This window comes from Falco rusticolus, chromosome 1, assembly GCF_015220075.1.
Source record: "Falco rusticolus isolate bFalRus1 chromosome 1, bFalRus1.pri, whole genome shotgun sequence".
NCBI classification, from domain to species: Eukaryota; Metazoa; Chordata; class Aves; order Falconiformes; family Falconidae; genus Falco; species Falco rusticolus.
The window spans coordinates 4265783-4286258 of NC_051187.1; the positions used below are offsets into that span (position 1 = coordinate 4265783).

At 41.3% G+C, this 20476-nt stretch overlaps 1 protein-coding gene across 5 annotated transcripts; it reads right to left on the reverse strand.

Annotated features, from left to right (window-relative positions):
* Positions 1-1223: 1223 nt before the first annotated feature.
* On the reverse strand, positions 1224-19958 carry CEP95 (centrosomal protein 95). Of its 5 annotated transcripts, none has more exons than XM_037405485.1 (22): positions 19624-19958; positions 17578-17706; positions 16493-16600; positions 15479-15592; positions 14138-14246; positions 13527-13636; positions 12621-12755; positions 11613-11827; positions 11119-11188; positions 10422-10522; positions 9084-9205; positions 8639-8771; positions 8350-8464; positions 7356-7534; positions 6994-7086; positions 5943-6093; positions 4570-4730; positions 3993-4067; positions 3328-3480; positions 2096-2242; positions 1928-1999; positions 1224-1855 (listed from the first exon to the last, which is right to left on the reverse strand). In XM_037405485.1, the coding sequence occupies exons 1-22, from the start codon at positions 19643-19645 to the stop codon at positions 1679-1681; spliced, it is 2691 nt and encodes an 896-aa protein (XP_037261382.1). In that variant the 5' UTR covers positions 19646-19958; the 3' UTR covers positions 1224-1678. The 5 variants fall into 5 exon arrangements, with proteins under 5 accessions (XP_037261382.1, XP_037261364.1, XP_037261373.1 ...); XM_037405467.1 differs by having other exon boundaries at positions 10422-10525; XM_037405476.1 differs by having other exon boundaries at positions 8639-8768; positions 10422-10525; positions 19624-19956.
* Between the last annotated feature and the right edge of the window lie 518 nt (positions 19959-20476).

Here is a 20476-nt window from a genome sequence, read left to right on the forward strand (position 1 = left end):
GTGTATTAGTCTGGCTCACAGCAACTGCCTGGAAATGGATTTTGAAGTCAGGGTTGCGGGTGTCTGGTTTGTGGAGGGGTTTTTTTGTTGCGTGTTGTTTAGGCTCGATTTTGGTTTTTTAAGTGCGGCATATCATGCTCTAACTGCTAGCTGATGTGTCTCATCTGTAAAGGCAGCATCTCCAGCTGCTGGGGGCTGCTTTTTCTGCTTCGCTGTTTTTGGTTTTTTTCTTCCCAATGCACAAGTCTGAATTCACTGAGTGTGGTACCAATTCTGTAAGAGACACCACCTCTCGGCAAGCTTTAAATACTGTGTATACAATACAATTCCAGTATTTTTATGTAAATTCTCACACGTGCCATTTTCAGGAAGAATTCTTCTACTAGAGCTTGTTCAAAATTATGCTTCAGTTTACCTTGGTACTGAGGAAGAACTTTAAAATTTGCGGGTTTTTTTCAGGTAGAGGAGAATGTATCAGTAATGGGCTTCACTAAGCATCAGCTTGGTTTCATGTAATGTGTTCTCAGTTTAAGTATTCAGCTGCATCTGCATCTCGTAGGGCCTGTAACTCACGGCTGCTGAAACTTGAATTTTCTACTAAACGCTGTATTGTTTATAGCATGTGATGATTCTACAAAGATAGGTGTAGTGCCTCTTGTCAGCCGCCTAGAAGCAGACCTTACAACCTAAAGTAAGGTAAAAGCTGAATGTTAGAATTTGTATTTAGCTTCACACAGACAGAACCATAACTGATCTGCTTTTCCCTAAAAACCACCAAAAACCAAACCAGCCAACAGAGTACTATATACAAGTACCCCTGCAAAACAGTTGTCCAAATAATCTGCTTCGAAGAGCAAACCTCGCTGCTTCTCCCTTTGTATATGGCATTATGCAACTCCCTTCAGAAACAGCAACTGAAACAAAAGTGGGCTTGTTTACAGGTGGGTTGATGTAGTTTGGAAATGCTGTGTGGAACCTACAGCACATATACTGATTAGTATACCCCTGTTGGAAATAACGAGTAAAGCTGTCCACAGCTTGTAGCCCTTACAGAAGCTTGATTTTACTGCTTTTGAAATAGGAAATTATGAAAATTCTTCCACGTACTTTTCCCAATACACTTGTGGCACAGGAAGTAGCACGGCATATGTTCTGCCATTAACAAGCCAACACAGCATTGTGTAGAATAAGTAGCCCACCCTTGCTTAATCTATTTAAATGAGTGATTTTCACAACCGGTTTATTGCAGGCATTCCCTAATTTGTCCTTTCATAAGAACTCAAATCAGTGAAGTTCTTTTAAAGATCTTGTTCTTTTTGAGCATTCCAGTGTTTTAACAGACGAGTGTGGCAGTTCAGCTCCAGCAACAGCAGAACCAGCGCAGGCCTGAGCATTCAGCTCCTCCACTAAGGCGACTTTACCCTGCTTCCTCTGTGTGGAGCTCAACATTATCGCAGCCTTGCTAAGAAGGTAGAAAGAAGTTAAAAAAAAACTTTATTGGTGATCATAAAAGTGCTATAGAGCTCCCAGATACCAGCAACTACACCTCTGACGCGTCAAATTAACAGCCCTAATTATTCTAGCTAAAAACAGCCCACATCATCTTCCTGCTACAGCAGCTCTCAAAGATTCTTATCATCTTCACCAGAGAGAACTGGTGTGATATTCACTTTAAGTCTTACAAGAAACTACTTTTGCCGTACTGAAAGGAAGCCATCTGAAGTCTTGATTTCAGTCTGTCTGCTTCTAGTTCTTGAAAAAAGGTGTCGTCATCACTTTGCATTATTGCTGCTTGCAGTTGCTGTATTTCCTTTTCCATCCTTGATCTCAGTTCTCTTTTTGTTTTCTGCAGCATCTGAAGAAAATAGAGATGTTAACCACAGCATGTAAAAACAAAAGGCATAGATACAAAATTAAAAATCCTTACTTGTGCTTGTGCTTTCTCTCTGGTTTGGATTTCTTGGCGTTCCTGAGATAAAGCTTCTGCTAGCATGGAAAACTAAGCACAACACAGGTTTGAGTGGAACCAGTTACAGAAAGGGAAGATTTCTAGTGTGAAAAATGCTGGCTGCCTTTGATGCAGATTAAACTTTACCTGATCTTTGTAATAGTTCTCCATAGACTCCAGTTCATTTTGATGCTCTCTCCTTTGCTCAGCACGCTTCTCTTGAGCGTATGATCTCAGGTCCATCAGTCTTTGCTTCTGGATTTCTAAGCCTTCTTCAAATAAGTTTTTAAATATCTGCCAGCAATTAAAAAAAAAAAAACCCTGAAACTTTCAAGTATACATTTACGTTTCTCAGCTGTTCCATTTCCTGACAGAATGGTGATCACATGAAGATAGGTCCTTGCCCATGCCAAAAACACACCGTTATCTATCTAGTGATGGTGGCACAGATGCAGCCGAGCTCTATTTGTATTACTCATCGAGCAGAAATTCTGATCAAGGATTTATTATGTCAGTTTAGTCATATGACTAAAAAGGGGGCTAGAACAACAACAAATGTATATTACATTTTTTAAATCACTTCAGACAAGCTGACAGTGCAAGCCGGGGTCTTTGAACACGCACTGTGATGTACAGCCCACCCTGCATTCTGCTGTCTTAACTTCAGGACCTTCATTTCCAGCAGCAGGAAATCCAGCCTGTGCTCAGGCTTTCCATTTATACAAAAGAACGCTTTACCAGCTACAGTGCAGCTTAAGGCAAACAGTTCCCAAATCACTAGTAGTGGATTATGCACTGAACTGCAGGCTTTTATTTTAAAAGGTGAGAATTGTGTATCTGCTCTTGCAAAGTGTAATAACTCTACTTGCTTGTCTTAGCTCTGATGTCCAGCCCTAATTGGAGATCATATCTGTCGAAAAGTTCACTTTGTTTAACAAATACAACTGAGTAACAAAGCTCTCTTTTTGATCAAGTTTCCTTAACTGAAGATCTCGATTGTTTTCTTTGGATAGTAACTATAGGAACAAGTTCTTAATCCTACTGTTTCTGAAAACTCATTTCCCCAATTTCTCATGTTACCAGCCCTGTTTTTCCATACTGATAATTCACCCTTTCTCTTCTTCCCTTAACCCAATAAAGCATCCTTTCTTGTTTTACAGTCGTTTGCCCTAAACCGTAGCAGTGTTTCCAAAGAAGGAACCTTTTCCTCTGTGGCTTTGACTGACCAGCCAGTTCATCCTGGCTCCTGTGCTTGGTCCACTTAACTGGCTCTCTGTCTGCTTGTACCACTATTTGAACTACCCAGCTGTGGGTCCTCAGCGCTGGGGTCCACACAAGAAAGAATTCCGTACTTGCAGAGCAAGACGTTTTGTATTTACCCTTTCTTCCCGTGTCCTAGCCCGCATCATCTTGGCACGCAACTGAACCCGGTAATCTTCATAGTATTTCCTGGCTCGAGCAACTTGCTGGCGTTTCTCTCTCACTTTACTCTGAGCCCATTTCTGGCGGCAGATGCGTTGCTTGAATTCTTGCTAAATGGAGAACAGTAGCTGTAAGACCACCGAGCTTCCAATAGACACTGCTGCAGGCAAAGCTTTGTTAATGATCGCTAAATAAAGAGGGTCCTTTACTGAGGACCTTCTCCCTCCCCCAGCGTTACACTGCGTCTATGGTTTAAAGCTGTAGTTGCCACTAATTTAGCAAGAGGTGCCATCAAGAGCACTATGTAATTAAGGAGTCAGTATTGCCATGGTAGCTGGTGTTTTTACCAGCAACACCAGGAGCCTGAAGTTTCTCCTTGCATGTTCTTAGAATTTGTTTGCACTTCTGAAGCAACAGTGCAGTCTAAGAATAATATTCCATTCCCATGACCTCAGCAGCCACACAGCAAACAGATGACATGGCATTGGAGACCACAGCTACTCAAAAGGCATAAAACTGTCACAAGATAAAAAGCCACTTTCATGGACCAGGGAGTATGTGTTCTAGCTGGCTCAACATGAACTGTTTGTATTATGTAACAAATATCCTTCAAAGAACATACCAGTCTCTTGTTGTGGTCTTGATCTTTTTTAATAAGTGCAACGAGGAGCTCGTGCTTCTTCAGGGCTTGTTGAACCTGGAGGTTTAAAGAAAAGCTAATGACTTCCCGCATTCTGCAGGGCAGGCAGTTGTGTGTAGGAGTTTTAAACATTGCTCCTCCGCTATGTTTTGGTTATGTTGAGAGTTACCATGCATAAGTTAATCAACTTTTGTATCTTATAATTAACTTTTAAGTAGCACTTGAAACTACAAACTGCTTTTTAACGAAAGAGTAGCAATGCTAGGCAGTACTAGGTAAACGAGTATAAAAAATGAACATGATGTTTGCGTGGCTGATGAAAAGCTGAACCCACGTGCCTAGGTACGTACGTCCCCATTTAACCAACCATGCTCAGATACCGCCTGTCCTTTCATATTGTGCTTTGGATGTGCACATACCCTACCTGTGCTGCGTATGAGGAACCAAGATGACCTCATTATTATTTTATTATACAATACAAGCCAATGCCTGCTAGCTGTCCTGTCAGAGGTACTGCTATCCCTGATGCTACTTTGAAGGTAAGAATAAGAAGGCTTACTTCATTTTGGAGGTGTGATCTAGTTCTGCCAGAAGCTGCCTTAAGTTGTTCAGTATGTGCAAGCTGCCGCTGCCACATTTTATTCATTGTATGGTGGGAAATATGCAGGTGGGGAAACTCTTCCAGTAGCTGAAATAGGAGGCCGTCATCTCTTACTTTCACTACAAGGTAAAGACAGATGTGAGCAATAAATTCTGGAGAATACATTTAGTGGTAAATTCTTCCAGACAATGTCAACCTAAGTTATGAAATATTTTAGATGAAGACTATCTAAAACTACCATGCTTTTGTTATGATGTCAAGATAAACCCAGCAGGATGTAACATCGCTCTGTCAGTATGGCAGCAGAGAAAGTAATCCCAAGGTTTTCTTGGGGTGATTTTCATTTTTTTCTGCTGAAGAATTGCTTTTATCGCTCTGGCATTGTTTTCCTACCAGCACCACATCTAGTTTAAGACAGGTGTCCCCTTCCTTCGTCATATGGTTCTCACCATCCCTAACCCACGATTTCTTTGTCTGTCTCTTTCCATCACTGGTTGCAGCATCTTAAACCAATGCTAATACAGCAGTAGTAATGACAGGTCCAGGTCGAGTAAACAAGTGTAAAACTAACTGATTTGCAGCCAGCTCACTCCCATTACATCTTTGATCCTTCTGGAAGGAAGATGATGGGGAGGTGAAACAAATGGGTGTTAACCAAGTATATGCCCTTTAAACACTGGGGAAAAAAAATAAGGCGGTGTACCTGAGCAACGTTCAGATATTCAGGGGATTATACCAGCATCTTTTAAATAATCGTGCACCATGCCGTTTACCAGAGCTGAGCCTGTGATTTGTATGTTGGTTGTTCTTGAAGCATCACTTGCCCAGCAAAACCAGTGGCAGCATTAACACCACAATGGCAGGGTCTTGAGAGGAGGATGGTTGCAACTGACAGATTCAACAACTGTATGTGGCTCAGCACGAGCCCACTTAAGCTAAAGACCCAAATTTAAATCTGATACATGCTCAGAAAAAGCAAAAAAAGAAAAAGAGAAAAGGGGGAAAAAACCCAAACCCAAACCAAAAATGACTGAGCTCAGACTATAGCAGAGCAAGCACAGGAGTAGCAGTAATGGAAACAAGCCTTGAAAATAGTCCAAGGGATTTTAAGGAAGTAGCAAATAGGTCACAGTTGTGATTGTGCATTGGTGGTTTACATTTACTTAAAACATTATATTCCCTAACAAAAATCCAGACATATAGAGGTCATAAGAAGGGGAAAATGCTACAGCTGACTGGTATATGTTGGATTGATGCCTTTATTCTTGGAGTTCAACACATGCTTTCAAAAGATGCCAGTTTTCCACCAAGTATAGTTTTGCAGTTCTTACTTGGAGCTGCTTTCTTTGGCTTCACAGTCCCTCGTTTTGGAATCCACTGGCTGTATTTGGGATTCCGAGGTGTGGTTTTTCTAGAATAAACTTTCACTGGCTGAGGCATTTTTGGAGGTTCTTTAAAGATGTTTTCTTTGTATTCTTGTTCCTTAGGAGCAGATGTAAAACAGATGGAGAACAGGTATGAGAAGGGAAAGACTGACAGATCACATAGTTTGGCTATCAGAACTTAAATGTCTTTGAAACTTTAGAATGAGAATTTGGACATACTGCATTGGATTCTCTAGAAGGCCAGAATTTACCAAATGCAGGTCAGGGTTCAAACAGAGGTTAAATCTCACTATTGCATAATGGCAGCTCTTTTGTAGCATGTAACGCTACTGCAGCAGCCTATGGACTGCTTCTGCAGAGGTGGGGAAGGGTCCAGGGCAGCCTGTATTGTGATGACATTGGTATGACAGAGCTTTTCAGCTTAGGTTCTTTGCTGTTCCAGTAGTATGTAAGAAAAATAGCAAAACCCCCTTTGCCACATGTATAACATTAGAGAGTCACTCTTGCACAAACCCAGCTATCAAGAGTAGTTAGACTATGACAATATTAAGCAGGCTGCTTGCAGTGTACGGCGGTTCCAACTTCATTAAGGTAGCTGTTGGGCTGCGTGTGTGAAGTGCCTGTCAGTGGAGAAATTTCAGCCAGTCTCTGGAAGCTATCTGCTTGCTCACTTGGCTTTAATTCTTTAAATCTGAGTGTCTTGAAGTTAACACTTCATGTGAAAAGTAGGGTGGTTGTTGCCCGTAAGAACAGGTATTATTCATCATACGTAAAAAGTGCTGATATTTCTAAAACTCCTTGTCTCTTGGTTCTACCTATCTCAGGAAAAGCTGTCCAGTTCACTGCTAAAGCAGCACATGGTGCTGTAACTATGACATTGGAAGTCAAGGAGGTTTTGTACCCAAAAGACATCCTCAGTGTCTGGACAGATCATGTAAACAAATTTAAAAAAACAACCAGTCAAAACACAACCAACAATCACCTCGGTGCATCATACCGTTTTCTTGGTAACTTCTCTGAGCTTGCTGAGTCTGAGCCTCTCCCTAGCTTCATAAATTCGTAGTTCATCTTCGTAAGCTTTAGTGACCATCTAGAAAATAAAAGTAAGAGGACTTTTCAGAGAAAATAATCAGCCTGTACAACCACCTCATTAACTTGTTTGGTGTGTGGGTCAAAGTAGCTTCTTCCACTTTGAACTCTCCTTTTTGTGAAATTTGGGGGTTAAGTCTTTTCCTCAGCAGTCTACAGATACAACAGTACACCACTATTAGAGTAGGCCAGATGCCCACAGTAAGTAAGAGCCTTTAGTTTTAATGCTGTTAGTAAGAATGACCAAGAGGTCTCTAACTTAGAAATTACCTTTGTTTTTCTTGTTCTTTCATCCCTTTCTTTTTGCAGCTGGCTGTGTATTTTCTTTATTTGGCCTGTTCTGTTACTACAAAGTTTATCTTCCAACTCTAAAGACAGTTGATGCTGAGATGAGGGGGAGGATGGAGAAAGGGATCGTGGCCTGCTGGGGTGCCTTAGACGTGATGTGTCTGTAAGGAAAGGCGATTCACTGAGTATCTAACTTGAAAGAAACAAATCCTCCAGCCAAACGTAAGGGGAAAAAAGCATACACCCCCTGCAAAACCTATAGAGTCAAACCTTCCCAAGGCATAAGAGTCAGCAAGTTTAGCACAAATTAAGTGATAAAACGTGAAAAGCCTTTGCCTTTAGAACTATCCCTGGCCTGAATCACAAATGTTTGGCCTTGTATAACAGCAAGGAGATATTAAAGATGGGAAAGAAAAAAGCAACAAATACAACTGAAAGTAGCTCAAGATGAGAGACTGTCTATACACCGGGTCACACACAGCTCCGTCTTGCAATATAATGATGTGGATTAGATCAAGCTATATGACAGTTTTATAGCCTGGTGTACATACAGGGTGGTTATTTAATCATATTGCCACCAACACACGTATACATGCTACGCTGGGCACAGCAGAACCTGCAGTGTATTGTGAATAGGCTCTGATTCCAGAATCACAGTCCCGTCAGTGAGCGTGTTCTGGCCCTCCCCCCACGTTCTGTACACGTCCTACCGCAGCTGTGTTTGCCTTGTATTTTTAGTGAACCTTGTATTTTTAGTGAAGTTTAACCATAGCTATTTAAGCGTTAAATGGGAACTTAACTGCAATTCTGCTACTGTTGCTCAGGTTTGGATCTAAACCAAGATAAAAGTGAACTAACAATACAAAACTTACACTGAACCACTTACAGTGTGAGTTACTGTCAGCTTTACATGAGAAGTTGTTTTTTATATGTATTCCTTTCCATCCTAATACTGAACTGGCATACGAATTGTTACCTCGTTCAGCTTTCCTTTGGCGATAATCCATGACACTGTCGCTGTGCTGAGACAGGTTGTCTTCATTTGTCAAGTCCTCTTCTCTGGTGTGCCCACCCAAAGCTTGCTTTAGCATCTGTTGGATGAGGGGGTTGTGTCAGGTTCACTAGTTCAAAATTTAGAACTGTCTAAAGTCAGGTGTTAGTAGCAGATTTCTTTTTCATCAACATCAAATTTATATTTGTGTTCTCTCCACTATCATTACTAAGACTAGATTGTTCAAATACAACGATGAATACATTTCACTTACCAAATCTAGTTCGTTTAACCTGTGAGAGAGTTTTTCTGACACTTGATGAAGCTCTTGCTCGGATAGCTTTTCCTTTGTTCTTCTGTGGGACAGAGACTCTTCAAGTGAATCCATAGTAGAATTTTCGTATCTGCTAAAACAGAACACACACATATTTAATTTCTGTTCTAAAACCTGGAAAATAAGCATTACCTTGTACAATTCCAGTTCACTTCTTGTGTGAGCACATTTTTATAGAATTAAATGGAAGCTGAATGTGTAAACGTCTATAACTATATTTAAGAAAAAGCATGTTTGTCAGGAGAAACAGGAAATCTTTCTGTTAAAATTATTCTTTCACTCTCATGCAGCCCAAGGAGGAAGAGATCTTATTTTAAAAGGGGGAGCTGGGGGCCATGTATATGAAAGTGCTAGCTTGGCTCAGTACCAAAAAACCTGAACTTGCCTTTTCTTTCCAGGCAGATATCTAGATTCAGGTCTTGGAGTTTGTGATACTTGTTCAGCACTTCGTGAGAATTTTTGATGCAAAGAAGAAGCAGATGTAGAAGTCTCATATACCTGAGGAACCTTGGAAAACAATTAGGAGTAAATTAGATTAATTAAGATCTTCACAGTAAAGTTCAGAAATACTATAGATCACGTGAGTAGAGATATCCTACAACAGATTTTATAGGAGAACCATCTCAAACTATATGATTTTATTTATATATAAACAGTCATGTTTCCAGGTCCTTTACTGAAGGTGGTGTGCTGTAGAGAATGAGATGTTTAAAGAAATAGATTATCAAAAATACAGAAGATCAAGAATCATAGCTAAACCACTGAAGCAGAAGAACAGGGTCTAGTTTAAGTTGTATGGAGTATCCCTACGTACTACCTCTTTAGCCTGGGACTAATGCTTAGTACTGAGAATAAGCTAAACCTCACGGAGTATAGACTAAGCTACAATTCACAGCAAGCTAAAAGAAAAAAAAAAAGTATCTCTTTGTGCCATTTAGTTACACTGATTTAGTGCTGCCCGCTAACTTACCTGTTTGAACTGGAGTAATCTGGGTTGCCATGCATATACTTGCAAATACACCAATGGAAAAATGAGTTTTAAACAGAGACAATGTTTTAAACAGACAGGGCAGAAAGGCTGTTGAAACTACTGGAACAAATGAAGTCTGTGAGTACCTCTTGTGGTTGCAGAAGGCAAAAAAGTTTTCTAGAGCAAGAAACTTCCTATACAGATACATTTCTACAAGCACAGAATGGCATCTGCTGATCAATTTGTGGGTTTTGCGTTATTCAATTTTTGAAAAGCAAAGGACAATGCAAGGAAATAAAATGAAATAATATAGCCAGGCAGTTCAGTGATGTTTAGGAAGGCAGCGAAATCTGATTTTTACTGGAGTCTGAACAACCCCAGAAAACCAAAGTTCTTACTAATTTAGAATTCTGTTACACCTCAGAGAAAGGACAAGACTGCACTTTTGTGTTTTATACACCTTTGATTAAAACCAAGATAACCAATAACTGGTTGGTTGTGATAAATCAGAACTCTATAGGTACTGGCACTTACACATCTTGAAGCAAACACCTCCCAAAAGAACTGATGTGACTCAGACACCGACTATGTAAAGTTTGTAACAACGTTGCAGCACTGATTGTATATTGAAGAAAGCAAGCCAAAAGCAGGTTAGAAAAAGCCCAGAAGTGCCACAAGGTATCACGAAAATTAAGCAGAAATCCAAAAATATTGACTGAACGTCCACAAATAAGGTAAAGATGCAACATGTACCTTTGCCACACTGTCCTCGGCGGCATTTGATACCACCTCATCTCCCACCGCAGAAGCAAACAGGTAAGTGTTAGGTGATGGCACAGGCTGCACTGCACCTGCTACTGCAGGGAACAAGTTAAAAAAAAAAAAAGTGTGATCTGCGGCCTCTGGATCCAAATTTGAAGAGAACAGGATGACAAAGCAACTGTGGTTACACAGTTGTGACATTTGTTTTGGTAATTTTTCAAGTTTTCAATGTGCAGTGTATGGGAGTGCTATGGAAACTAGAAAGGTAAGCAGTGTTTCCCAGGCAACAGAAAATTAGTACTGAAAACTGGCTTCTAAACCTTTTCTACAACAGCAGTTAAGGGCTTATTCCTAGAGTTGAAACTGGCTTGTTTGGACCATCTTTCTCTGCTCAGAATAAGTTCAGCCATGGGAGTTACCTGATAGAAGATACTTCAGTAGTACAGGCCCATCTTAACGGGATTAACTAACAGAGTTGAACTGGGGACACAGATTATTTTTTTCCAGCACAGTAAACAGCTTACAAGTAACCTATTTTTGTTTCTCTATAAAACAGAGATAGAAATACGATCTTGTGGCTTAAAAAATGCACTAGTAGTTTCAAAACCATGTTTCTAGCAGTGCCAATAAAAATAAATGCAACATTTGACTCTTAAGAGCTACCCTATAGTAAGCGAAATTCTCTCACCAAGGATCTTCCTTGATAGAGGAAGACTACCAGAAACATCTTCAGATTTTTCTTTAACTGACTTTTCAAGCTGAAATAAAAAGCAACACGTTTTCTATAAATTCACAGGAGAGTGTTGAAAGAAAGGTCACACGTTAGGTTTGTCTGCATATGGAAATCGGTGCTGATTTTATAGATAAATACACTATAATTATTTTATTTACAATACTGTAAACTGTGCAGTTACATTGATTATGGAGATGTGTATGTATATGTGTATAAGATAAACACACCCTTCAAATTTACAACCTCTCTGGACTCTGTGAAGAGTGAATCCACAGTCCTAAATTCTTTGAACTGTGAAATCTGACACATTCCGAAGTGTTCTTCAGAGACCATTTACACCATTCTGTAAGTATACTCTAGAAGGTTGTAAAGGGAAAGCAGTATTGATTACTGGGGGGGGAAAAAAAAAAAAATTTAAAATAAAAATCAAAGGATAGGTTTTTGCTCACAGTAGGTGTTTTCCCCTCTTGACTGTTCGCCGAAGCTGCTGACTCACTGTCTGAACGGTGATAATTTCTCCATCCAGGATAATAAGGCCTAGCTTCCAAAGGCTGAAATGGTGGTAGCAGAGGAATAGCTTGCTGTAGAGGCTCCCCAAGTTTTGTAGCACTGGCACTCAAACTCTCTTTTTGAGGTTCAGTAGTATGAACAGACTCCAATGACCCTGAAAAGATAAATACCAAAAACTTGGAAGTTTAGAGTGTTATCTGTGAAAGCAAAATGTTTCGGTTTGTATATTGCCCACACATATTAAAGGCAAGTATCTAAATACCTAAATGTTAGCCACCATCTTTGTTGGATTGCACAGAACAGTCCTGTAACATTTTTATGCCTTACAATCTTATTGTTCGGTTTACAGAGGTACATGCTGCAGCCCCTCCCTCCCTCCTTTTCTAGGAGAACCCAGTTTTTCGTGACTGTATGTATGTATGTACATACTGCTTTCATACCGCCCGGGTGCAGCTATGTGCATACACAGTAAAAGCCTTTCGATTTGCTGTTCTTTTCGGCAGAGTCAGTTCAGCTACACGTGCTGGGGAATCCTGTTCATATGCAGGAATTCTAAGCAGCAGCAGAGGCCAGGGACAGTCTGCGAAGATGGCTGCCACCTGTCAGAACGATTCACCCAATACACAATCTAGCCATAACTGTCCTTAAGAACAGGATGAAAGCTCCCTCCAGCACATGGTTTTCAACGCTATGATCTTCCGCAAGGCCTTTTTACTTTTAGTGTTTTGCTTACTGAACGACAAAAGGAAAAAAACCTAGCTGCAGCTGAATCCTAGCTAAGCAGAAACACCCCAGATAATGAAGTCTGCATACTCTGGGACACCAATTTCTGAAAAGGATTTATTTATTTCAAATCATGCAGGACTAAGGGTCTCCTGTATACCACTTTAGTCCCCTACACCCCTTTGTTAAAATCAGGTAGATTAGCTATCAGAACTAACACTCACCATCTTCCTTTTCCTTTACAATGTCCCTTTCAGTTTCAGAAAAGTGCCTAGGTAATGCTGCAATAGCCCCTGAGTTTTTAGATTCCTGCACCCCGTTGTCCTCTTCTGCTGGTAAGAATTCAGGAAACTGGAATTCTAGAAGTGGTGTTTGAAAAAGATTACATTAGGAACCGTAAAGCATCCTGCTACAAACTGTTTTAGATGGACAACTTTCATGTCTGGTATGTTAATAACTTGGTGTTAGCAATCCGTACTATGATCAAAATAAGTCCGTTAAATTCTTACTTGTAATTCTATTCAATGAAAATGTCATAATTCATAATAGTTATTTATGCCTCTAATTGGAAAGACTAATCACCAATGAGAATAAGAATATTCTTACAGGAAATAGGAATGGACTCCATTTAAGTAGTATGCACATTACTTGTTCCAGAGCCACCCGTAACGTTTAAGTGGCCCACACTCCTAACAAGTATTTAAGAATGAACTTGCTAGTCCTTTTACAGTCTTAAGTAATACGTTTTACACTGGGGTAAGTGAAATACATTAAAAGCTTCCAAATTCTCTTATGCTAACTGACCAAAATAAAACGCTTTCCTAGGGAGAACTGAATTAGAACCTGAACAGCAAACCTTTGAATAAAGTCATGAAAAACTGCAGTACTTCAAGAAGAAATACTTAAAGAAAAACTGGAATACTTTGAGAAGAGATCTTCATCAAGATCAGCTACAGGTACATTTGCTTATTGTGGGCTGCGTTTTTTGGGGTGTGTAAGGTTTTTGGTAAAGTAAGAGTTTAAGACCAAGTATTTGCCTGAATTAAGTAACTTTAAAAAAGAAACAACAACAAAAAAGCCTAGAAACGTTATTACAGAGTAATCTTAAAGTTTTTTTCACCCAAACTCACCTTCCTTTCTCTTGGAAAATGAATGAGCAGTATCTCCAAGTCTAATTAATTCACTGGTAGATTCTGATCCATCTGTATCACAAGATGGAACAAAAAATTCTGACTGGGACCTAAGAGGAACATAAAGCCACGAAATAAATATTTAAGTGTCCTGGCCCCTTCGGCCCGCAAGATGGGGCTGCAGAAGAACGGCAGCTCCGCCTGCTCCAGGCAGCTGGCTGTTACAGGGCAGGGCAGAGGGGACCAGCTTCTACAGAACAAACCAAGACAGAAGTCGTGATGCTAAGCCAAATGCAGTTTAACGAAAATTCAGTAATCTAAAACTGAGACCATGTTTTCAACTTGTTTCGTTCCACATGTGAAGTAAACTTAAGGGAAACAAAATGCTGTCAGCAATCTTCAAAGAAGTTCTGGATCTAATTTTAGCCCTCTCGCTGCCCAACTAAAGGAGAAAGTTACCTCACATTCCATTTGACATACGTCATCAGTACGTTTCCTACTGGCATACTATTAAAAACCTGCCAGTTTCTCTACAGATACACAAAAATATAGAAAAGATAGTAAAGATAGTCAATCACTATATCAATGCAAATGTTCAGAATTGTTCTTACCCTTCAACTGATGAGAATATTGAGGGTTGCATAAGTGGATCAGTGTTGCTTTCTGGCTGCTCTTGAGATGCAATTTGAATTTCATTATTGGACAGCACATTTGCCTCATCTGTTAGTAATCAAGAGGCAGTTATTTTCAGGAAAATTACTTCTACCTATTAACTAACAGGTATTATTGCCACTATCATCAAAACAGTGTAAGCATAATAAAACAATGATGATATCTAAAACGGTGACATGTAATGCCCCGCTTCAGCAGGGGGGGACGTGGGGGGCAACTGTTACAGTAAGTTTTGCCAAGTGATAAAACTATGATATACCCTATCATTTCAATTCTAAATAACCCATTCTTCTTCAAAAGAATTAAATTCTGTACTTACAGCTAGAGAATTAGAGCCACTAATACCAGTACAGGCAGTGAAAATTGCTACTGTTCTCCTTCTGTCATTCACCGTGACACGAGGCAATTGTCTCAGCCACCAGCTGCTCTCTCCTTTACTCACAGGGTACAACAGCTGGCAATGACAGTTCTTGCCAGCTTTAAGACAGGAAGATCAGTACTCAGTCTGCAGTAATGATGATGCCTCTGGAGGGCTGAGTAGCTTCTCTTCCCCTGTTTAGCATTCTCTTCAAAATAGCCCCTGCTATGGATCTGCTCCCAAGACCCACTTCACAGGAAAGCTTAAGTCATCCCCCTGTTTGCGTCCTAATAAGTAAAAGGGATGTCTGCTCCTCGTTCCAATTAAAGTCAATGTTTCCCTCCCTGAATCCTAACCATGAATCATTTGACTTACAAGCTGAAAAGCAACATACCAAGAGAGGATTAATTGTCTGGAGTAAGTTTCTGTCACAAGAATGAAGCAGAAAACTTATTTTCACCAAAACTTGTTAAAAGGCAAGAACTGGAGAACATTATCTGTCTATTGTATCATTATTGTTTATGAAAGTAAGGAATGTAATCAGTTTGGCTACTGAAATTTCCTCCCCCCATAGTCAGTTTCAGTCTTTCTCCTCTGCATTGTCAAGGTTATAAACAAGGCAAACACACCAAATAATCTTTGCTACATTGGAAACAGCTCGGGTATCTCAAAACAAGGTTTCACGAAGCCTACATCTTCGATGGATGTCATTCCCTGTAGCTGTTACTGAGGAGAACAGCAAAGAAACAATTTTTATCTATTGTGGAAGCCGTTTTCCATCCATGAATACAAAGAACAATGGTCACGAGAACCTAAGCCCTCAGCAAGCTAACTTGATAGCAGACAAACAGAAAAACCAAGCTGTCCATAACAGAGCAGTAGCAGAACATAGTATCTTAAACCAGGGCATCTGTCTACTCACCTCCATTCTGAGAAGAAGATTCACTGACTTCTTCTGTAAGATACTCTAACAAACCATCAAATATTTCGAGGAGGTTTCTGATAGATTCCCTTTCTCCTTTCACAATGTTCTCACCTTAAGAGAAGGTACTGCCACATATTAATAACTAGTACGTCACAGAAGATAAATTTTCAAAAGCACAAGTTTCCTGGAGAAGACTGCTTGGAAATTCTTGTGAAGGTGTCAGCTCAGAAGACAACTGGTCACTCTATGGTTACATACATAAGCTTAAGGCATCTTAAAGGTTTCCTAAAGTTGCATATTTTCAGTTCTACTAAGTTTATTGATGCTGTACCTGCTTCCACACGAAAAAAAACCCACAGAACAGGGCTGTGTTCTGGGATAATTGGTATTTAATATTTTCTTATACATACCAGCTACAGCATGAACCAAGTTGATGGACTGGCAGGCAGGATTACAAACACCAGCCATACTGTACAGGTATTAGAAAGGGCTACTCCATATCAAGCCAGCAGTTTTCATTCTTTGCAGTCTCTGTTATGTGAGACCTTACATACGAATACTCATATTATCTGTGTACAAAGGATAGTCAGCACATGGTTCAAGTCTTTACTCACAAACTTTTTAAAATTCAGTAACAAGTTTGAAATTAAAGGCTCATGTTTTAAAACGCAGTCTCCAAGCTTTAACTGTATACAGAAAAACACTGAGCCAGTAACAGATTTCAGGTAACGCGTTAGCAGATGAGTGAAGTATGATTGATTGTTAACTTTAACATTTCTTACAGGTCTATGTTGTACAAGATGGCTCTTATTTATTCTCTGCATGCTGTTTAAATTTAATAACCTGATGACCAAGGCAAGGGTTCAGTGTTTTGATGACATTCGCTACAGGGAAAAACCTTTCATGTAAGTACAAAAGTATGCTTTATAACATGTGGTTCTTATAAAATGTTCAAATTAAAGCACACAGATATTCAGCTGGTGTTTTTTCTACATTAAAATGAGTACTTACCAGTGATGTGCGACAAGCTGACCTGCAAATAGTCCAGTGCCAGGGAATCTATTACTGCTTGTACATTATGGGCATCATCCTCTTGGCTTCTAGGAGCAGCTATGAAATCTATTCAAAATAAATAACAGACTTTAGGCTACCTTAATGGATAGCTTATTGCATATGCTTTAACTACTTTAACCTTCACTTACAAGTTAGCATTTTTTTCAATACCTTGTGTACTTGGTGAAAAGCCCCAATATTATATGGTCATATGAAATCTTTTATAAGTACTGAATACAAACATAGAACACCCCCTGGAAGATGTGAGGATTTTATCAGCTGAAGTATTCTATTCAAGAATAGAGACTACTAAGTATTTTTCCTCCTTCACTCCCAGCGCACACATCTAGTTCAGATTGTCAAATTGGAATTGAACCTTTGTATTAAGGTCTCTTCTTTCCCTGTCAGAGACTAGCTGTACTGCAACTTATTCTACTTAATTGGGAGTAACATTATTTTTAGTTCTGGGCTTATATTTAACAGGACTTCTACCTCCAATAGCTCAGCACTATTAAAATCTTCTGCAAGTAGGAGTCTTGACACTTCCCACATGCAATAGTTCACCATAAAGCAAACAAATAATCGTATAGCCGTTGCTTAATTATTGTCACTGAAGTCACATGGAGTTGGATTAAACCAGAGTTAAATCACAGTTTAGCTCTCAACAGACTTTAAGTATTAAGCATTTTATAAGAACATGATTCACTATTAACACTTTTTTAAGATAGATGAGTCAATTCACACCCTTAAAAGGTATCGTGCCTATGGATGGCATTCAAGGCCTAATTTACAATAACAAACTTTTTGCTGTAGCTGTACTAGTGAACTCCCCTCATAGCTGCCATGCATACCAGTCAAAAAAACAACAGCCAATACTACTTGAATCTTTTTAAAGAATGACAGTCTTTTGTGTTTGTCTTTGGAAGGACACAAATACTTTTAAAACCTTACATCTGTAATAAGTTTTGTAAACTTAGTTTGTTCATTACAAAATATGCAGAAACAAACCAACAAAAAACATGTTTAGAAGTTATCGTTCCCACCTGGTACTTTTTCTCCTAAGATCGACTCATAAAGACGAACAAACACATCGGCACCACATTCTGAGAGATGCTTTATGTGCTGGTTTATGTGGCAGCTCCTTAAAAGATCATTGGCAACATCAATCCAATCTATTAAAAAGTAAACCATATTAATGTCAGAACTGAGAGACACAGAAATAAAGACAGGGTTAGTTACAGTAAAAGATGGAATCCGTTCAAGTGTCTTTGACTCCTCCATAGGTGATCAATCCCAGTCATGCTACCCCAATCATCCAAAACACTGAACATGTATGATTTCTGCTCCATGCCCTTTACTTCAGGTAGAATCACAGAATTGTTTAGGTTGGAAAAGACCTTTAAGATCATTGAGTCCAACCATAAACATAACACTGCCAAGTCCCACTAAACCATGTCCATAAGCACCACATCTACACATCTTTTAAATACCCCCAGGGGCAGCGACTCCACCCTTCCAGTGAAGAAATTTTTCCTCATACCCAATCTAAGCCTCCCCTGGTGCAACTTGAGGCCATTTCCTCTCATCCCATCACTTGTTACTTGGGAAGAGAGACTGACACCTCACTACAACCTCCTTTCAGATGGAAACACAGAGTAAGGGATGATACAGCCATGATCTTATTCAAGAACACAGTCCTAGCACAACTGGATTTGAGAGCTGAAGGGTACTAAGTACCACAGGCTAGAGAGATTCCTTTTTTTTCTTCCACATAATTAAAGGCAAATTTTGGTCTGGCTGCACAGCCAGGAATTCCAAACCTTGAAGGACTTAAAGCTTTCATACATCTTTTATGAAGAATCAGAAGGGACATATACTTTTTTGAAAAACATGCTTCTTTTGAAAAACTAGCTTCTCTAATACTCTTAGGCAGTGTCAACACTGCTAATAAAGGTATTCTTCATGGCAGCTAAATTCAAGGGCTAGTTTTATTAGTTTGCTGTTTTGGAGTTACAGGAATATGGCGCTGGTCCCACCAACTTCAAGCTATGTTAAGCACGATGAGATGTGTGTGCATAAAGAGCCTGATTTTTCCAAAACCTTGAGTCCTGCATTCAAAGTGCTTTGAAGTACATGGATGCTTTACAGCCCTCCTTGTCACCCAATTCAAATATCAGCTCGGAAGAACAGATGTCATCTGTTAGTCTGAGATCTCTTCAGGTTGGATTTTCCCACTACATGTTGCTTTTGCAAACAGAACAGTTTTTTAACAAGTACTATCAACAATTTTAAATTACTAGAGAAGGGATAAGTCATCTTTGGAAGGAAAAAATATACAAACATTATTGCAGAAACCAATTTGTACGCTTTTTCCTCTTCTGTGTGCAGGGAGTATTACTTTTCCATCACTTTTCCACTGAGTTCCAGAAATTGCTTAACTTAATACTTTAATAATTTCAAGACGTATGAAAGGTTTAAGTAGCATCGCCTACATTTCATTTCAGGCTGATATGCCTTAGAAAACTTCAGTTAAATATAGAATGGTTTGGGTTGGAGGGGATGTTATAGATGACCTGGTTCCAGCCCCCCTGCGACAGGGACACCTCCCAGTAGCCCAGGTGGCTCCAAGCCCCCTCCAGCCTGGCCTGGGACACTGCCAGGGATGGGGCACCCAGTGTCAGTGTCCTGCTACCCTCCAGCTTTATCAGTTTAAAAGTGTCACCGGAGGGGGGAGGGTAACATAAAGAGCTTAAGCCACAACACAAGAAAAAAAGCTTTAAGGAAAAGCACGTCTGGATAAAGTGAGCTGTGTTAGCAATACGAGCAGCATGCGGGTGGTAAGGTGGAGAGGGAAGAAAACGCAGCTGCACCCTGTCTCCCCCACGCCTGCAGGGCAGAGGGCTGGCTGCTCCTCTGGGGCTGGCACCCACCCTGCCGCAAGGCCCCGCGGGGTGGCAGGGACACGCCATAGCCCAGCCGCAGCGCCGAGCAGGGCACGGCAAGCGTGGGGAGAGGGGCCCAGGGACGGGCGACCTCTTCACTTCACTTCACGGCCCGGCCCGGCCCCTCACGGCGGCGGCCGCCCCTACCTCTCTCCTCAGCGCTGCCCATGGCGCGGTGCCTCACGCACCAACGGACGGCGGACGCGGCCCCCCGGGGAATTTAAACAGCCCCCCTCGGCGTCCTCCGCGCTGATTGGGCAGGCTGCGCGGAAGGGGCGGGGTTTCCCCGCGCAGCGCTGCCGTCGCGGGCCGTGGAAGGACTGGTCGTCATGGAAACAGTGGGAGGGGGCGCCTGTGCCTGGGGCCACGCCGCAGAGCGGGTCATGCGGCCTCCCCCTCCCGCGCTGCAGTACGCGCCACTGTCACGTGACGGGGGTCGTCCCCCCCCGACCAGCTCCCCTCAGGCGCCCCGGCGGGCCCGGCCGCCGCCCCCTCCCGCTCCCCCGGCCCTGGGGGCGGCTGGCGGTGCAAAATGGCGGCGCGGTGACGTCCCGGGGCTGTGCGGTGGCGGCGGGGTTTGCCCGCGCAGGTTCCGCCTTCGTCGCCCTGAAAGGGAGGCGGGTGCTGGCGGCTGGCCGGGGGCGAGTGGGTGGAGCGGGGGAAAGTTCTAGAACTTGACCTTGCGGGCCGGGCCTGGGCTGTTTGCGGAGGGGCGGGGGCGGTGCTCGCGTTAACGGGGTGGTTATGAGGTGGAGGGGGAGTGTTATGGTGTGAGTGATGCAAGTTTGCTGGGGAAATGCGGGGTAAATGCGCATTTGGTGCCTGACAGGAATGTTAGAGCCTTTACCAAAAGTAAGATTTAGAAGGTTTAGTCAAGGGAAACTTCCTGTATTGTTAGGTGCTGTACAGGTTTTGTGAGATGTTGGATGGTGAAAGTACGGTCTTCCTTACTGAGCAGCAGTATTCCCTGTTCCTTAGGAGTTCTGGCGTTGCCATGTTG